The following is an 18,956-nucleotide window of genomic DNA, read 5'->3' on the forward strand; positions in this document are numbered from 1 at the left end:
GTTACAGTATTTATTTACAACTCTATAATCTTGGTAATTCAACTTGACACTTTTCCAAAACTGAAATTGGAAATATCAATATTACCCAACGCTATACTCTTGGTCTTGTTATTAACTTTGTAAATACCCACCAATTGTTGAGCCAATTCAAACATATTGTTTCTTAATGAAATAACCACAAATTGTGCATTCTTGGTTCTCTCCTTAATATAATTGGCAACAATAGACACATTTCTGAAATCCAAAGCAGCATCAATTTCATCCATGACATATAATGGAGTAGGTTTGTATGTATGCAAGGCAAAAACCAATGCCAATGAACTTAAAGTCTTTTCACCCCCGGATAAATTGGAAATGTTCTTCCAGGATTTCTTTGGTGGCATCACACTAAACAATATACCTTCCGAGAATGGGTCCAAACTATCAACAAGTTCAAGCTCGGCATTACCTCCCATAGTAATCATTCTATACATATCCTTCAAAGTCATTGAAATTGTATTGAATCCAACCATGAATTCATCTAATCGTTTCCGCTTCATATCCTCGCAATAATCTTTACTTACATCTCTCTCCTCAACAGCTTGATTAAGATCATTCTTTCTTTCCTTGTATTCAACAATCTTTGTCCCATATTCTTTCAAAACTTCAATATCAACCTTGACATTAGCCATATATGCCTCCAATTCTTCAATTGTAGCATTCACATTCTCAAGATCAACATCACGAATCTCTTCTTCAGAAAGTTGCTCAATTATACCTCCATTATATTTAGCTTGTTCTTCTTCTTCAAGCCAATACAAGTATGGCTGAGCATCACGTGGAATAATACCTTCAAGCTCTTCCTTGTCTTGTTCAATCAAATGATGTAGCTTTTTGATCAGAGAGTTGACTTTCTCCAACTTGTTTTCAAGCTCAATTTCAGCCAGCTTAAACTTGTTGATTTCATCCTGTTTTGTTTCAAGCTCGGTCTTGAGTGTTTCCAATTCATCTTCACGATCACCCCTTTCCGTCTCCAATTGCTTGATTCTCCCATTTATCTCTTGTAGTTCAGAATCAACATCACCTTGAGAAGCTTGTATTAAATTCAAATCAGCTTGAGCTTGTTCTTGTTCCTTGGTGGCCGTTTCAATAATCTTGGTATGTCTCTTGATATCATTCTCTAATTTCTTAACTGTCATTCTATCACCTGAAGTTTTCTCGTGAATAATAGAAATTTGATTCTTGAGAGAATCAACCTTGGAGCTTTGCATCTTCAATTCAACACCACCAGCATCCATAATCTTTTGTTCAAAAGTAGAAATCTGCATTTCATAGACCTTCATTTCCGATTTGAGCTCACTACGTTCAATGGTTAATTTCTCAACCTCTTGCTCTTTTTCCTTAATTTGTTGTTCAAAGGGGTTGCTTTCTTCCATATTTTGTTGTTCGGCAATTAAGTTCTTACAGACTTGGGTAATCTCCTTCTTTTCAGATGCAAGAGATTCAATATCAAGTCTTAGTCTACTTATTGCAAACTCGGTTTCCGGTTTTAAATCCTTTAATTTCCTCAACATGGAATTCTTTTCTTCAAATGCAGCACTTGCCATTTCAAATTTATTTTCCATTTCATTCAATCTAATCTTCATTTCTTCAAGGTCCTTTTCAGAAACCATAGATTCAGTACCTCCACGGGAATTAGTTAATCTCATTCCTCCTTTCGATGGATAATTACCACCACCTGTCATAGCACCAGAAATATCAACAACCTTACCATCCAATGTTACAACCTTGTATCTCTTTGGACCATATGCTACTCGTTTAGCTTCAGCTAAATCAGGAGCAACCAATGTATTATAAAGCTTGCTATAAAATGCTGGAGCAAACTTGGAACTAGTAGGTTGAATCAAATCGAACAATCTTTTAACTTTAGCAGGATCCCCGGGAGTTTGTATAGGAGCAAGATTGAAAGAACGTAACTTGTTCAAACATATAAAGTTGGCATATCCCAAGTTGTTCTTTCTCAAATATTCGATACAACTTTGAGCAGTTTCTACTGTTTCCACAACCATAGAATCCAATGCTGGTCCACCAGCTGTTGAGATAGCAATATCATACTTCTCATCGATTAACCCAAGATCACCTAATCTTCCATAAAACCCATCGATTCTTCCTGACTTTGCAAGACGAAGTAAAGCGGTTAAAACCTTGTTTTTGTTTTGATTAGTCAGGACAATACTAGATGATTCTTGTACTTTATGTCTGAATGAACTTAATTGGGACTTCATGTTTTCTACTTGGTTTCTTTCTACCTTGCATTGTTCTTCACCAAGAGCAATTTGTTCTTTAATCTTTTCCAACTTTTCTTCATTTTCTCGATATTCATTTTCCTTTTCTTTACCTTCTTTCTTGATTGTTAAAAGTTTCTCTTTGGCTTCATCAAGTTGCTTTGTTGTACTAGTCATTTGAGTTCGAAGAATTTCAATATTTGATTGTGCTAATTGAATTGCGTTATCTTTTTCCTTTAATTGGTTCTTCCATGGTTCTAACTTGGTTTGCAATGCTTCAATCTCCTTAGTGAATTCAGACGTTTTTTCAGTCAAACTTTGTCTAATTTCCTGCAACTTAGCATCTTCTTCTATTAATTGATTATTCAATTTCTCAGTTTCAGATTTGAATTGTGCTTGAGCATCTGCATAATTGGAAAGTTTTTGATTTGAACTATTCAAGGTATGTTTCAGTGTTTCTAAGGATTTTTGGATTTTCTTTAACTTGTTGTTTAAATTTTTTACTTTTTCTTCATTGGAAACGTTACGTTTGGTTATTTCTTTACGATGTTTCACCAATTCATCAATTTGACCGGTTAAAATCTTTATCTCTTTTTCAATTTTCTTTTGTTGATCAACTTCTTTCTCTATTCCTTGAAGAAGTTCCTTGTTGGCTTCTCTACCTTGTTCTAATTCTTGGTTTAACTCATCAAATTCCTTTTGACGATGTTCAATCTTCTTATTATGGTGGAAAATATTCACTTGAAACTGAATACTTTTAGCATGAGTTAATTTCTTTTCCAATTCCAAAAATCGAAGTGCTTCGGTCTTTTTACTTTCAAGTTGTTCTTTATCCTTTTCCACTAAATCGAATCTATTGGCTTTCTCCATACAAACGTCATTCAATTCATCAATTCGTAACATACTATCCTCAATCAACTTCTTGTACTTGGTGGTTCCGATAATATCTTCAAGATATTCCAACAATCCATCATCATTGTTACCTTCAGCTTTTGGTTTCATTTGAGCAATCGATTCAACTTCACCTTGCAAAATCAAGAATCTCTTATGATCTAAATCGATTCCTTTCTCTTTTAATAATGTGGTGACATCGGTGTAATTACTTGTTCTTCCGTTTATGTAATACAGTGACAGATTATTGCGGAATGCTTTTCTCGAAACAATTAATTCTGAATTGGGTACAATTTCTGATTTTTGAGGATCAATTGGGTCATCTAGAACTAAATGGAAGTAAATGTCAACTTGACAAAAATCTGGTTTGAAACCTTCTGAATTATGTATCAACTCCGAAAGCTTCCCCTGTCTCATTTTCAGAGCTCGGAAGCCGAATACGAAAAGCATAGAATCGATAACATTGGATTTACCACTACCATTAGGGCCAACCACAGCTGAAAAGGACGAATGAAACGGACCAATAATTTGTTCTCCTGCATATGACTTAAAGTTTGTGAGACGAAGCTTGTCAATCACTAATCGGGGCTCCAGTTTAATTGCTGAGTTTACTATAAGAGACTCTCTCGTCTTTTTTGTTGGGGAAATTATAGGCAATATTACTGGCGGTGGGTGATTTGGGCTGCTAGCAATGAAGGAGGTCTTTTCTTCTTGTTTCAGTACTGCTGAGACATCCGCAGGCTCCTGGACATTCACTATGGATGCCATGTGGGTTGAAGGGTCTGTTTCAGGGTCTGAGTTGGAAGGTTCAGACGCGTCATCAACAAGACCATTCTCAATTTCTTCAGGAATTCTTTCAATCTGAATCTTAGGTCCATCGGTTATTATGTCGCTATGTTCAAAAACCATGTTAGTATTGTCAGATTGATTGTATTCAGCTGTCATGAACGTGTCATCACCTTCTGATTTCAAACCTGGTGCAGCCACGCTTGGCCCAGGTGAATGGCCGTTATTCAGAGCGCTGTAGTCGCTATTATTGATGAATGTGGATTCATCTTCGCTGTCTGGTATAGCTGGTCTCTTTCTCTTCATGATTGAACTGCACAGACTCTATTTCTATAACTGTTTCTGAAGTTACAACTAAATTTGGTTATAAATCTGAAATCAAAACAAGTATGAAAGTACAAGGAAACAATGGGAAAAAAAAATACAGCGTGGATTACTGGGCATTCTACACGACCCTTGAAATATAAAGTACAATAATTTAACTATGCTGTTATTACAAATGGTATGTAGTTATCTAATCTTTATTCTTCTTTTCTTTCTTCTCCTTCTTTTCCTTCTTTTCTTTCTTGTCCTTTTTATGTTTCTTCTCTTTCTTTTCCTTCTTTTCTTCAACCCCCTTAACTTCTACAGGTTGTGGCTGTTTTTCCTCTTCGTCTTCGTCTTCGTCTTCCTCGTCGTATCCTATTTCCAACACATCGTCATTGTCTTCTTCCTGTATTTGCACAGGCTCTTCTTGCTTAGTTTCGTCCTCAGATTCATCAAACTTTATCTTCTTATTTGGTGGCTCTATGGTAGAATCTGTCTTATCTAACGGTTGTGATTCGGCAATTAATGGAGGAAGTCCTCTTAAGTTTCTTTGAATTCTCTTCAACTGACTTAATACTGCACTGGAATCGTTGTTCTTGGACAACCCAGTATTTTTAGAGGATTGTTCTAATCCAGCTGCGATGGCATCACTGGCATCTATGAATTCAGTTAATGCTCTTTCGGCATCAGAGTTGGTGATATTTGTGGATTCGTTTATTCTGATCGCTGTTGGTGTATTTAAAACCGAAGGAATTGCTCTTCTTGCTCTGAATGTTGACATGTCTATTGCAATCTATATTTGTGTTTGATACGAAGGAGTTTATTTAGCAGCAAAAAAATTTTGAGATGATTATAACCTGAGGTCTCCATGCTTGTATTTACTCTGGTGTCAGTTTACATCAGCACACAAAATCATAAAGGTGAAAAAAAAATCTGAATTCTCAATATCAAAGCACTAGTCTAAAGCTAGTCTCAACCGTGAAAATACAGGATGTTTGCTAGTGTATTAAAACAAACATCTAGAGGTCTCCTCGGTGGCTCTAGAATAGCCATTCAAACACAACCAACCACTACCCTTCTATCATCATCAGTTTTATCCACCACCACTCCATCCATTCAATCGCCTTTGCAATCCGTGATTGGTTTAATGCAAAGAAGATTCAAGTCTCTTGGTAACACTTATCAACCATCTACATTAAGAAGAAAGAGAAAGTTTGGATTCTTGGCCAGACTTAGAGACAGAAATGGTAAGAAAGTTCTCGCGAAAAGAAAATCCAAGGGTAGATGGCTCTTGACCCATTAAAACACTACATGTATATAGTATTAGATTATTAATAAATAAATAAGTTTCATTAAATTATTTCAAACTAGTATTAACTATCAAGCCTTTCCTAACATCTTGGAATACTGAACTTCGATTTCGTGCACAAGTTTTTGTAAGGCAATGATACCCAATTGATGCGTAACATTTGGAAATTTGTTCCTATGTAACCCAAACCATTCCAATGGTGGAGTTGCGTTTCCCAATTCCTTGATCTGCGGTGCTTCTATAATGGGTGGCGCCAATGCAGCATAACGGTACTTTGACGAAGTTTCCACTTTCTCAATCGTTTCTCTAATTGCATTGTCTATATCTTGGTTGGCTCCTTCACCTCTAAGTGACTTTCTCGATGGTCTTTCGTCTAATTTGTTTGTTTCATCAAATGATTCCATCTTCTTTCTATAATCTATTCTCGACGAAAGTGCTCGATTGTAAATTGAATACATTTCACGAATGAAATTAACCGACCCCAAGTTCCAACGAATATCAACAGTGCCATCAAAAGTAGATTGGAACAAATACTCAATCAAGTTTTCCTTTTGGAATGTTCTCATGGATACTTTAAATGAAGGGAAAACAAATATTGTACCTCCACTAGCAGAATCTGCACGTTCAACAAACTCAAAAACAGTACAACTATTGACAAATTCTTCCAGAACAGGATCGATATTAGCCAAGGAAACTTTCAAATCATTGAACTTGATATCTAATTCGTTAGAAATACCACTAGTATATTCATTCTGTTGGAATTTAGCTGTTGACTCGTCAAGTTGCACCACTAATGCCTTTGAGTTTTCAAATGACGATGGATACACGTGGATTAAAACTTTTCCAGCAGACACAAAGATCTTGGTTTCCAACTTTTTCACCGTCTCCAAGATCTTCTTGGTCACTATTGACTCTGCCACTTTGGATTTCCCGATATTCTTTCCATTGGATGAATCACGAAGGGTCTCTCTGTATGACCGTTTATTCTCTTGAACCATTCTTCGAATTGCATTTTGAATATCTAAAATATTAGATGGTGTCAATGTGGTAATGTATACTTGAGCATTCTTGAACTTTGTAGTTACAAACAAATGATCCTTAGCAAGAGTATATTCACTCTTCTTGTTATAAATATCCATTGAAAAATCTTCTAAATTAGCAATTGCAATTACATGGTAATCAAACGATGTCTTCAAATGCAATCTTTCGATTCCACCTGAAACTAAAATTAATGGAACATCAAGTGTTGTTCCCAGGTCTAACTTCCAACAAATAGCTGTATGTAAATTAAGATTCTCAACCATGACATTACCTCCTAATCTTCCTTCAGACATTAATGTAATCGCATGAATACCTGTTTTAAGATCTTGTGTCCAATCAGCTGATTTCTTGGATACCGCCCAAAAATTATCCACATTCAATTTAAAATTACCTAATGTTTGACCAAAATCAACTCTAAGATTGACATTAGAAACTAAAAACGTTAAAATCCATGGGAATGCATAAGTGGTAGAAACCTGCTTAAAACTCGAACTTATACTCTTATTTGCAGCCAAAGTGGAGATGGGCAAGTGAGTATCGGCTGTTGGATCATCTTCGGAAACAAAGCTGGAAAATAACTCTAATGATTCTTTAGGGAACCAAATATCCTTGAATAATTCAACATCTTGATATTGTTTAACATTAATATAACCATCAACATCAGTAAGAGCCCCAGATGAAAACATTCTTTCGACCTCGGCAAATTCAAATACACTGGAAAGAATAGCACCTTTAATTCCTGCAGATGCACTAATTTCTCGAGAATATATATGTTGCAATGATGCAGAAATATTGTCAAGCAAAACGTTTAGTGTACCCCCAGGAACAGGCCCATCATTTGTATTTAATTGAATGCACATACCTTCAGTACCAACAATAGCAGCAACCTTGGCTGTTGGCTCGCAACTTAATGAAAGCATTTGCTTCTCGAATCGTAATCTAAGATGAATATCCGTATCTTCCAACATACTTTGCATAAATTCAGTTCCCTTGCCTTCTTCAACTGTCTTTACAGAGCTTGTATCTTTAGATGACTTCTTTATAAAACTCTTGACACCTGTGATCATATCTACGACGACAGGAACACAGTTTGGATACAAAATATTATCTGATGAAGACGTGAATACTTCACACTTGATCAGACGTTTGCTACTGGCCAGTTTTCTTGAATATTTAAATGCCATCTTAACTGCTGGTGATTGTAAGAAAAGGGATGGAGAATCAGTTGTATCTTGATTTTCTAAACGGTAAAGCAATACTGTAGATCCTGCAAAAGTAGATACAAATTCAATTGATTCAAAATCCGTATTAATTGCCGACATTGATGATTCTGACTTCAATTCTCGGGCTTCCCTAAGTCGTTCCAAGATAGTCTTTTTTCTATGACCAAAGTATGCCTGAACACTTGCTCCCAGCTCAGCTAATTTCTCAAGGATCACTACTGAATTAGACAAAAACTTAACGTCAAGCTCATCACCATGCATGGTGATCCTTGCACTTTTTGTCTCTGCTTGTTTTTCCACTGTGTAATTTAATTGAATCGTTGGTAAGAAAGCCCTATTCAAATTATCCTTTTCCGATTGTGTACTGTAATAATTAGATGAACGAGAACCGTGAGCTACCGAAAAGTAAGCATCCATTAATGTAAACTTTCCTATATCTGCCTCCATAGCGGCAAAGAACCTCTCTGCTCCAATAATAACCCCTGGATAGTCCTTTGTTGTTTCCTTTCCAGAACCACTAAATAACCATCCTAAACAAAAGTTATATGAAAGGAACTGTACTGTTGAGATTTTGGAATAAACAATTTCAGTAATACCTTTAAGTGGTGTAGCATCTGAAACTTCTTTGGTTGGTATTTTCTGGGGAATAATATTCACAATATCATCAACAATCGAAACTAACTTGAAAATTACTGGTTCTGATAAACATAAACGACAGTACTGGGATTCAATTTGCAATGTTTGTCGATCTCTTCGACTATCAGTATCATTCAAAAGCCTAACCACGATATTCACATCAAGCAAGTTTGACAACCCAATTGGAATGTGTCTATCTATAAGCGAAAATCGTGCAGTAGGAACGGCAAATTCACCAAATAACGGAACTTCTCTATAATTTCCGTCTTCTCCATTTTCATCCATTGCCACATTAGATAGTCCCATGGTTGTGGATTCTACTGCAAATGAAAGCTTTGAATTGTTAACAAATGCAGACACGCCAACATAATCATTGGCAAGTTTGACCTTGAACAAGTACTTCTTCTTAGCAGTTGGCTTTACTTTCACATTTCTAGGCTTCTCTATATTATCGAAAAGTTTGATCATGGTTTCAATTTTGTTTTCTAAAATCGGAATTTGCTTGATTGCCAGATCAATTGACACTAGTAAATTTGGAGCAAATGCTCTTGTATTTGCAACTGAAAGTGTACTACTAACCAAAATTATATCGTCGAGTGTTGCAAGCTCTATAAAATTCCTCAAATCCGAACCATTCAATTCCACGATGTTATTTCCAAATAAATCTATATTACAGTTGGCTTTTGTCAAAATGGTGTTGAAGAGTAAGTTCTCGCATATCTTACTGATTGAAAACTCAATTCCTAACAAGGAACCTCCGATAACAAAAGGGTCCAAAGCTTCAACTTTATAGATAAACTTGTTCAATTTCACATCAATGGTCATGCACATAAAATGCTCTTCTTTGTCTTTGTTCTCTGGGTGGTTTTTGACAGCTTTGGAGTCTCCTTCTTTATCAAATGAATCAATTAAGCCCCGAACATAACTGATATCCTCGTGAACAATTTGTTTTAAAATTGAAGGAAAATTTCCATCTTTATCGAAAAGCTGCGTTGTTAACTCACCCAAATCAAACTTAGCATCTAGTGCTTCCTTCTGTAACTTTGCAATTACCCATGCTAAATCCTTCAAACGCATGCTAAAAATATGTGTTAACCTACTGTAAATGTTAAGCTCTATTACTCCAAGGTTAAATGCATTCAGGATATTACCAAGACCAGTCAATTCAAATCTAGATAATAGTTGATTTCCGGTTAATTCTAAAGTTGTAGTAGGAAGTAATACTCCCTGAAGGAACGATCCCACATTTGCAACACAATTTATATTCATTACTGGTTTTGTTGCTTCAGTTGCCTTTGTAACTTCTTTATCAGGAACTGCGGTTTTGTCATTTAATCTTTTGAATTGTTTGATGAGATTCAATGTGTGTGGGGTAATTTTACTCTTATAATCAACTAAATTGAGCACCGCTTGAATATCTTTAAAGTAATTATTATCCTGTTGATCCTTTTTTATACTAGTGGATGCTGACAACTGATTCATTCTTAAAAAGTCCAGATCATTCGACGACATAAGATTGACTAATAACTCTGCGATTACTATCTGGAAATGTGAATCGGTTGTTGGGGCGCTCTCTTGGTTGGGCCCAATGAAAACACGCTTGAAAAAGTCTAATCTCTCCTCTTCGTTAGCTTCCCAAATTCTCCACTTTGAAAATATATCTACAACTTGCTCAAATGCATTGCTTGGAAGATCCCGTTGCTTACTCCTAAAAACAGCATCTTGCTCTAGATACCAATCATACGGAAGTGTTTGTAACAAGTGCCGAAGTCTAGCAATAATCTTCCATGAATCAAAGAATCTTATGTGCTCCTTCTTAGCTCGAAGAATATAGGCAGGACGAGTAAGGACATCGGGATCATTATCAATTTGAAATTTGTTTGAGGCTAGAGTAAGGGTGTGGACAAGATTAGCATAAGCAGCTTCTTTTGATCCCATATTATTAAATTCTTTCGTTGACATTGAAAGCTTGTCTGATATTTCTTTTGAGTAATCAATTAACCAATTTGCTTGAGTATCATCAACATCCAACTCTATTCTTTCAAAATTAACCGATCCAATGTCACCTTCTTGTTTTTTTTCTAGCCACACTTCAATTTCTTCCATCACCAAAAACAATGCATCTTGATCTTGTGAAGGTTTACTGACAATAGCTGCAACCTCTTGAACATGAACGGCCAAAGTAGTTTCTTCAAGAATGGACTTCTTTCCCTCATGTACCAAACTTTCGGTTCTATTGGAAACCGCCATTGATAAACCAACAACTTGAACTTTGACAATGGGTTTGGCAGTAGATTCCTCCTCGTTCATTTCAAAATCCCCAAATCTCAACCTAACATCATGATTAACAACTCTGAAATTTTTAACCGATTTAACTGACTTAATAAGACTATTCAACATTTTTACAGTAGCTACATCAAGTTCATCCATGACTTTATTCAATGAAAAATCGGTCATATCTTTAGCAACATTTCCAGCTACTGCAATCGATTTTGGAGAAATAAAAACCTCCACGTCACCTAATTCGACTATATAATTGTCATATTCAGTATCTGGGTCCGCGAAATAAGAAGGGGTATAATCTTCATCTTGGTAATCATTCGTTGGTGCCATTTTTCCTGCAAACAACCGTTCTGACTCTTCGGAAGCATTCTCAAAATCACTATCTGAATGTGGTTCAATATCGAGATTAGAATGTTTGGATTCTTGCATAGTTGATTCATTAAGTGGTATTGATGCTTGTGGTAACGATAGTGGAGTAAGGAAACATCCTTTTTGCTTCCTATAAAACTCATCTTTGTATTCTTCCAAAAGTACAAAGGGAGATCTGTGAAATGGGGCATCATTATTCCGTGCATGCAACTGTTGTAACATTCTTCTTTCCAACATATCAACCTTTTGACAAATATTACTAAAAACGAGTGAAGTTGTAAGACTTGCTAGAACTTGATCTTCTTGTCCATCTTGTTCCACAATACGTGCCAAAATTTCAGCTATTCGTACAACTAGCTTATTAGTGTATCTTCTATTTCCAATATCATTAAAATTTAGTAAAAAATCATTCAATTCGATTTCAATGAAAGCTTTTGATTCGTCTGGAGTCAACTTGAATGCAAATTTAGAACATCTAAAGGAAAAATTGGCAGTATCATAGACCGTAGGCATGGTTGGTTCCAATGCATTCTCATAATCCTTAAATCCAACCAAAAAGTTCAGTATACCTGTAAGTACAGCCCTCATAAAGAATGGGTTACTGTCAACTATCCAATCACCACAACAAAAGTCCCATTTACAATAAAATGTCAATTCATCTGGTGGAATACCAAACATTCTTTGAGTATGAATGCTAAATCCATCAACTGTCATATCTATGTTTGAAGCAAAGTACATTGTCAAATATTCACTCACGCTAAGCAAAGGATCATCCTTTCCTCGGTTGTAGTTCTCAATAAATACTGCAGAAATTGGACTGAAATCGGCTTGCATATCCATGTAATAATTACAAAATCTCATATCAACATCTAACGTGTCAAAACTGAGCCCAATATGGGATTGACAACTGTATAAAAAGTAAGGCAACAAAATAAGACCACTTTTTACTTGAAATGTCACTATAACATCAACATCATTTTCTGTTTTAATCATCTTCCAATAATTATCCTCGGTTTGCCCCTTCTTGGTAACTGTTTCTGCTACAGAATCCTCTTCATCATTCATAGTTGCTGAAGTATACTCCTCAAATGTCTTGAAATGGATAAAATCACCAAAATAATTCTCCCTGACAGCAAACAAATACCGTATCACATACCCATAGAATTTCAAACTCACTTCATCTCCTATACACCTGATTTCAATATAATTTGAAGTGTTAATTTCAATCGAGCTGAAAAATTCGTAGCATCCATCTACTCTAAAATGGTTACTTCTTCCAACCACGTTTGATTCTTGCATGAAATTGTTGGCTGTGTGCCATGACGGTGTATCAAGGATAAGATCAAAATGGGGTGTGTCTATTTCAAATGAAATTGTGGTTGATTTGGAAAATATTCCATTTAAAGGAATCGCAATATCACATGTGATTTCAGGACCTTGAAAAGATAGATATTTGTTATTGTTGAAGTCCAAAGCATTATTGATAATATTGTAGTCATTGACATTGAGATAAAGTTTATAATTCATGATCTTCCATTTGATATTATAAAGAAAGGGACGAAAGAATTCATATGGTTGTGGATCTCCCGACGCAAAATCAGTGAATAAGTCGGAAAATAAAAGTGTATGTTCTCTTAAAAAGAATAATCTTCCATTCCAACTGGTCTGTTCAAATTCCCATTTACACTTTCCATTCCAAGCCAAAGGAAGTCCTATGTTAGCATTGATTTCATGGGAATCAGCAATAAACAAAACATCATGATTCACAGATGATCTAACTTCTGGTTCAGTGAAAACAGCTTTCAAGCAGTTGGGCCAGCCTTCTTCTTCATTAGCTACATATGATGTGAACGACAGTACATTTGAACCTTCTCTCATTTTAATTTCTAACCATCCAAATGGTCGCGATGATGATTCTTGGGTAGGAGCAAGACCAGTTGTTTTAATGATTTCTTTATCCTTGCTGGGTTCACGAGTAGGGATCCTGATAACAACTTCATCCTTGACCACCAAAGTAAGTTGAAATCCTGAATATTGACGTTTAGACCCTGGAGCTAAAAATCCAACTGTTGGAGCCGAGTCTCTAGAAACGGGTGGGAAAAACATATTTTGCAAAGGTACACGTTGTCTATCTGTCCATGGACCATAGTGAATTGTTCCCATAGAAATTTCAATTTCAACTCCATGCTCAGGTGGTAGTCGTGTAGTTTTTAATAGTTGTACTCCTGGAATATCATAGTAATATACGATCCTGGTAGTCAATGAATCCAATATTAAACTATATTTTGCATACTGTTCATCGGGATTTAATATCCCCATAACTTCTTGCTCATCGTCGTCTCCGGTATATCTCTTTAATCCCTGCCAATCAAAAGATTGCTTTCTTTCATCAGTTGGTTTACGTTGATTGATTCCAAAAAGATTGTTCAATTTTGCTTTCACTGTACTGCCGGCTCTTTGAAATTTATACCACATTTTATACCGTTTCATCTTGGCAAGATCACCTTGATATTCGGGGGCTTTTTCTGAAATGTCTACACCATATCTGTACTTATCGTAAGCAATATTTGGTTTCATCGAGAGCTGGAAATTGTCCAAGGTGAAATCATGTACATATCTGTAAAAATCTGCAGGGTTTGGTGATTTTGAAATATCAACTACTCCATCAGCGAATTTGCACGATCCAACTAATATTGATGGTGTAGTTACATTCCCCATTACTAGAGCTCCCTTTTTAACCTTGATCTTGATGGGAAATAACTGCAAAAATATTGATAATATGTGAGAACCAGTCTCAGAATATGTTTTATTGCTTTGCACGGTTTCTGACACTGAAAGGTCGTTACCATTGGGAGAAACATTGTTGTTGTTGTTGTTGTTGTTGCTACTGCTGCTATGACTATTGTTATCCACGTTTGCGTTGATTCTATATCGCAAATTGCCTTTAAAATCCTCAGACAACGTACTTGAAGTCAGATCTGTAGTTTCATCTGGTTTCCCACTATTCCTCTTGTTATTGCTTTTATTTTGTAATATTTCCATAATGTTGTCATAAGCAAATGTTCTATTGAACATAAATATCTCCAACCCTTCAATCAAACATGACAACCTAGTATGTAGTTTTTGGTTCTTGAGGGCCAAATCACCAGCTATATCCTGTGGGTATTGTGACTTGAATAGATAACTGGATAGCCTAGTGGATCGTAAGTACCAGTATCGCCACGTACAAGTTAAATGTAGGATGGATACCGTCATATCCGATGTGGTAATGGTTAGGTTTTTCAAAAAGATACGACCTCCTAACGGTGAAATCTTAACTGATTCGATATTCACTCGTGTCTTGGATGATTTCCATAGTATTAGTTTAAGTATGAAGGATATGACTACCCCTAATAGTCGGTGGAAGTAAAACACAAACGAAAGTGCTAGGATAAGCGCCAACACCCAATTCACTAAATATATCCAGAATGAATACTCCTTGATTGAAGAAGATACCACCTGGATGTATTGTGACTGTAGTGCCATTGTTGGATCCTTTTATATTAATGATTAAAGGTTATATTGGCATATATCTTACCTTGGTTGTCTGATGCTAAAAAGGCAGCCATTTACTTTGGTCTAAAAAAAGTGCGTGTACTTTTTCCTAAACTTTTTTTTTTTTTTGGCAGCAGCAAACACGCCCACGCATTTTTTTTGTGTTTGTGTTTGTTTGTGGCAGCAACGGAGAAAACAAAAATAAACAACCCTTTTCTTTCCTTCATTTAGTTCTTCTTTTCCTAGGTAAGACCATGTCCACTAATCGTATAGTAAATATAAGAGACCAGGAGAACTCGGCTTCCGCTAATGTTCCTGGGAATCTAGTCAACAAGGAGAATACTAAGCCGATTCCTCCTAGAATCTCAAAGATACCTAGAATTCCACTTGGTGGGAAGAACCAAAACTCTAATCAATTCAGTTTAAATAGATCACAAAGCTCATTAGGACAAAAGGTTCCATTAGCCAGAGATACATTTAGACCACCTTCATTGGTTAAATCCAATTCGTCATTGGGATTCATTCCTCCTCCATCTGCATCGTCTCATCAAATCACTGTCCAACGAGATGTTCCTGAAATTCACTCAAAACAACCAGTACAACAAATTAAACCATTGGGTCAAAAATCAGAAATTGTAACTCAAGCAAAACCGTCACTTCCTGAGATTAAACCACAGCAGTCTAGTCAAAATAAACGAGTATTGTTGCAGCCTGTCAAGGATGACTTGGCTGTCAAAAAGCCAAAATTAGAATCCACTACTAGAACTGACTCCTTGGTTAAACCGCAGCCAATTGAGCGTCAACCGTTAGCAACAACCTTAGAACAAACCTTTTCAGCTAACACAGCTAAACTCCATGCATCCAATATCATTGAAGATGATATTAACAGAAACAACGTTGATCCGGTAAAGAAGCAACCTGTCAACACCAGATCTGGTTTAAAGGCTTTTCCCTTTGGTGATGAAGTAGAAATTACTCCAAGTGTAAGAGAATTTAATCCACAATACCCAATTGAACCATTAAGTGAAACTGATTTGCAATTCTTCTCCACACCTAACACTAGTAGGTCAGAGTTTCCCGAATACAATCAACACGAAATGATCCTCAATGCTGGCATTCCGGATGTTTCCCTTGACATGAGTTTTGAAAGCGACGACAGTAATATCGAACACCATGACGTTAATTTGGGAAGAATTGAGATTGTTGACAATGTCAACAATTTCGACGAGGATTCTGAATTGGGATTATCCATAGCTGATTTGCATACATTATTAGATTGAGGTTATACTTTTGTGTATATTAATAGGAATAAAACATAGAATCGTGAATTCTTTATATCTATTTACAAGATTTCTATATCTCTACATTTGAGCACATTCTGGTGGTTGCTGTTGTTGTGCATACCCACTATTACCATAATAGTACTCTTGTTGATGGTGATCATATCCATTGCCTTGTTGTTGTTGTTGTTGTTGTTGTTCATCACCATCGTATGAGGGCAAGTCATCTGACTTAACAATAGTGAAGTCAGTGAAAATTTCTATACTTGCATCGGGTATAGTGTGGCCATTAATGCCCTGCTCACCAAGTTTATTTTCAAGATCAGTTGGAAGAACATTTCTTAATTTCAACAAGTCGTTCTTTTCAACAAACCAATTATCCCTAGGAAATTCAATTTCTATTTCGACGTATAAATCTCCTTTGCTGGAAGCTGAGCTAAACCATGAGCCTTTCTTTTCCTTTTTTGGCATACCTTCTCCTGGTAATTTAATTAAATCCCCTGGTCTTATAACTTTACCTTTAGGAGTACTGATTTTAATTCCTCTGCCGTCCAAATGTCTAGCTACGAGTTTAGAAAATCCCGATAATGCATCCACCAATGGTATTTTAAACTTTGTATACAAATCATCTTGCTTTCTATCAAATGATTCATGTTCTTTACAAGAATATGTAAGGATAATATCTCCAGTTTCCTTTCCTGGGAATTGATCTGCTTCTCCCTTCTTGGTAATGACACCAGTATTTGGAGATCCCTTTTCGATTTCAAATTCCAATATTTTCGTCTCCTCCACTATTCTCTTTCCGTGACAAGACTTACATTTATCTTTAGTTCGATAAATCTTTCCCAATCCTTTACAAGTAGTACATTCAACATACTGTTGAGTGATCATTCCTGGACCAACACGCTTGATCTTTTTCACGTGTCCTTCTCCATTACAGGAAGCACATTGTTTCAACACTGCCGATGGTTTGGCCCCAACTCCCTTACAATGAGTACATATGATATTACGTGCCGATGTGATTCTGATGGTTTTCCCGGTATATAATTCCTCTAAAGTGACATCAACATCGATTCTGGCATCTTCGGTTCTATTATGACGTCCTTGGTGATTGTAACCTGGTTGATCGTCCATATTATTGAAGAAATCGTGAAAGTTATTTCCACCATATTCTCCACCGCTACCACCAAAGAATTGTTCAAATGGGTTGCTGGAATAGTTTCCTCCCTGTCCAAATCCATTCCCGGTCGAACCGTACCTATCATATTCATCTCTCTTCTGCTCATCAATCAAAGTTTCATATGCAAACGAGATTTCCTTGAATTTAGCTTCGGCTTCTTCTCGCTCTTCAGCGGAAGCTTTGTCAGGATGGTATTTTAATGCAAGTTTTCTGTAGGCTCTTTTGATCTCAATGTCAGAGGCTCGAGAATCGACTCCTAGTATTTCATACAAGTCATCCATATTTGTCTTTGTATTAATGTTGTTTTTGATTTATCTGAAAGTTGGTGCCGTGATTGCTATCGTTAAAGTTTTTTGAATAAGCACACCAGCTACGTCCAAGAAAAAAAAAAAGTTCTGGAGATGATGGTCACATTGCGACGACTGCAAAATATCGAAAAATGTAAACAATGAACTAAATAATCACGGTTGTCAAGTTTCATCTGAGATTGTTCGTGTTTACATTATAGATAGATCTATTCTATTCAAGTCCTTCGACCTAAGATTACCTGCATTGGTCCAGATAGCTTTTTCTTTGACGACGAAGGTGGAAAATTACCCAACAGTTTTAAACGCTCGTACTAGACTGAAATATTTCCAACAAGATGCAATGAAGTAGCTCATCTGAAAGATCTTAATTAGTACTATCTCATACACTATCGCAAATGTTCAAAAAGCAAAAAAAAATAACGACACGAGCAGGGTTCGAACCTGCGCGGGCAGAGCCCAAAGGAACCTGCATCCTTCGCCTTAACCACTCGGCCATCGTATCATTCTTCTTCGGCGTGATTCGAACTCGGCCCCGCTCGAAATTTTTCGGTCGAGCTCGGCCAAATTCTCCATTGCCCAAACGGACAAACACGGCAAATTTTCTCGAAAAAAAATTTTGTGTCTTTTGGGTACTGTAGCATGAAAATCCTTATTTAGGGATTTATTCTTCCAATATATAATCTGACGTAAAATTTCAATAATAATAATGTTTATAAACATGATTTATTCAATTTGAGAGAGTTAGATGTGGTTTGAAATTATCTGTGTTGAAAAATAACAGTTCGAATTTCCCATACAAAATTTATGAATTATTTTAATATTTAACGATTTACGGAAGCTCTAAACCCATTACGGAGTATTAAATGTATTTAAAGTTATTCATGTGGGGTCTAAACACTGTTTAAGTACTTTTAGTTGAGTGTTGTGCTTTATTTCTTTTGTTATAACCAATTTTAGTAAAAGTTTCAAAAATCAACAGTTTCTCAAATTTTTGGCTAGTTTTTTTCCAAAAATATTTGCAACTAAATGTACTAATTACCTATTTGATATATCCGAACCAGTAGAAACGATTTATTTGTATATACAGGCATTCAATATTATACCCCTAAGTTAATAAAATGAGATATCAATTAGTAAAAGTCATGGTAATTGCATGTATCGCCATATTATGCGTTACAGAACATTACATCTGATAAGACAGATCAAATATTGGATCTATTCAATGGGAGCTACAAATTGATAGCCAAATATTGATTAGCATATTTAATTTTTGGCAATTGTCTTGGTATTGGATTTTACCAAGTCAAATAGTAAATGAAGTTGTTGAAAATGGTACGATTTTGTCACTTAGTATATATATATGGTCATACGAATAAAAGAAATTTGCAACCATTTTCATGTATTTTATATACCTGGCAATCAACCATTGTATACTATAGCACATGGTAAAGAAAATATTATCATTGGAATCAAAGTAAAATAGAACTGAGGCATAGTATAGGTCCTTTAGGTTCTATGAGGATGGAATCAATGACGTCATTTTTGG

General features: G+C 35.9%; 6 protein-coding genes across 6 annotated transcripts; 2 read left to right on the plus strand and 4 right to left on the minus strand. All coding sequences in view use genetic code 12, as the record gives it.

Moving 5' to 3' along the window:
• Positions 1-38: 38 nt before the first annotated feature.
• SMC4 (condensin subunit) lies at positions 39-4,247 on the minus strand (the record flags this gene model as incomplete). The annotated part of the gene is made up of 1 exon (XM_007375142.1): positions 39-4,247. The coding sequence occupies one exon, from the start codon at positions 4,245-4,247 to the stop codon at positions 39-41; it is 4,209 nt and encodes a 1,402-aa protein (XP_007375204.1).
• A 213-nt stretch (positions 4,248-4,460) lies between these two features.
• Positions 4,461-5,059, minus strand: SPAPADRAFT_61030 (uncharacterized protein; the record flags this gene model as incomplete). The annotated part of the gene is made up of 1 exon (XM_007375143.1): positions 4,461-5,059. A coding segment is annotated over one exon (241 nt), but the record flags the coding sequence as incomplete, so codon positions are not given.
• A 179-nt stretch (positions 5,060-5,238) lies between these two features.
• On the plus strand, positions 5,239-5,550 carry SPAPADRAFT_139312 (mitochondrial 54S ribosomal protein bL34m; the record flags this gene model as incomplete). The annotated part of the gene is made up of 1 exon (XM_007375144.1): positions 5,239-5,550. One exon carries the CDS (start codon positions 5,239-5,241, stop codon positions 5,548-5,550), a length of 312 nt encoding a protein of 103 aa, XP_007375206.1.
• Positions 5,551-5,627: 77 nt separating this feature from the next.
• SPAPADRAFT_50542 (uncharacterized protein) lies at positions 5,628-14,633 on the minus strand (the record flags this gene model as incomplete). Its single annotated transcript, XM_007375145.1, has 1 exon — positions 5,628-14,633. One exon carries the CDS (start codon positions 14,631-14,633, stop codon positions 5,628-5,630), a length of 9,006 nt encoding a protein of 3,001 aa, XP_007375207.1.
• Positions 14,634-14,867: 234 nt separating this feature from the next.
• SPAPADRAFT_61034 (uncharacterized protein) lies at positions 14,868-15,983 on the plus strand (the record flags this gene model as incomplete). The annotated part of the gene is made up of 1 exon (XM_007375146.1): positions 14,868-15,983. One exon carries the CDS (start codon positions 14,897-14,899, stop codon positions 15,920-15,922), a length of 1,026 nt encoding a protein of 341 aa, XP_007375208.1.
• Positions 15,922-17,409, minus strand: SPAPADRAFT_61035 (uncharacterized protein; the record flags this gene model as incomplete). The annotated part of the gene is made up of 1 exon (XM_007375147.1): positions 15,922-17,409. One exon carries the CDS (start codon positions 17,381-17,383, stop codon positions 16,004-16,006), a length of 1,380 nt encoding a protein of 459 aa, XP_007375209.1.
• Positions 17,410-18,956: the final 1,547 nt, after the last annotated feature.

This window comes from Spathaspora passalidarum (assembly GCF_000223485.1).
Source record: "Spathaspora passalidarum NRRL Y-27907 unplaced genomic scaffold SPAPAscaffold_4, whole genome shotgun sequence".
Lineage (NCBI taxonomy): Eukaryota > Fungi > Ascomycota > Pichiomycetes > Serinales > Debaryomycetaceae > Spathaspora > Spathaspora passalidarum.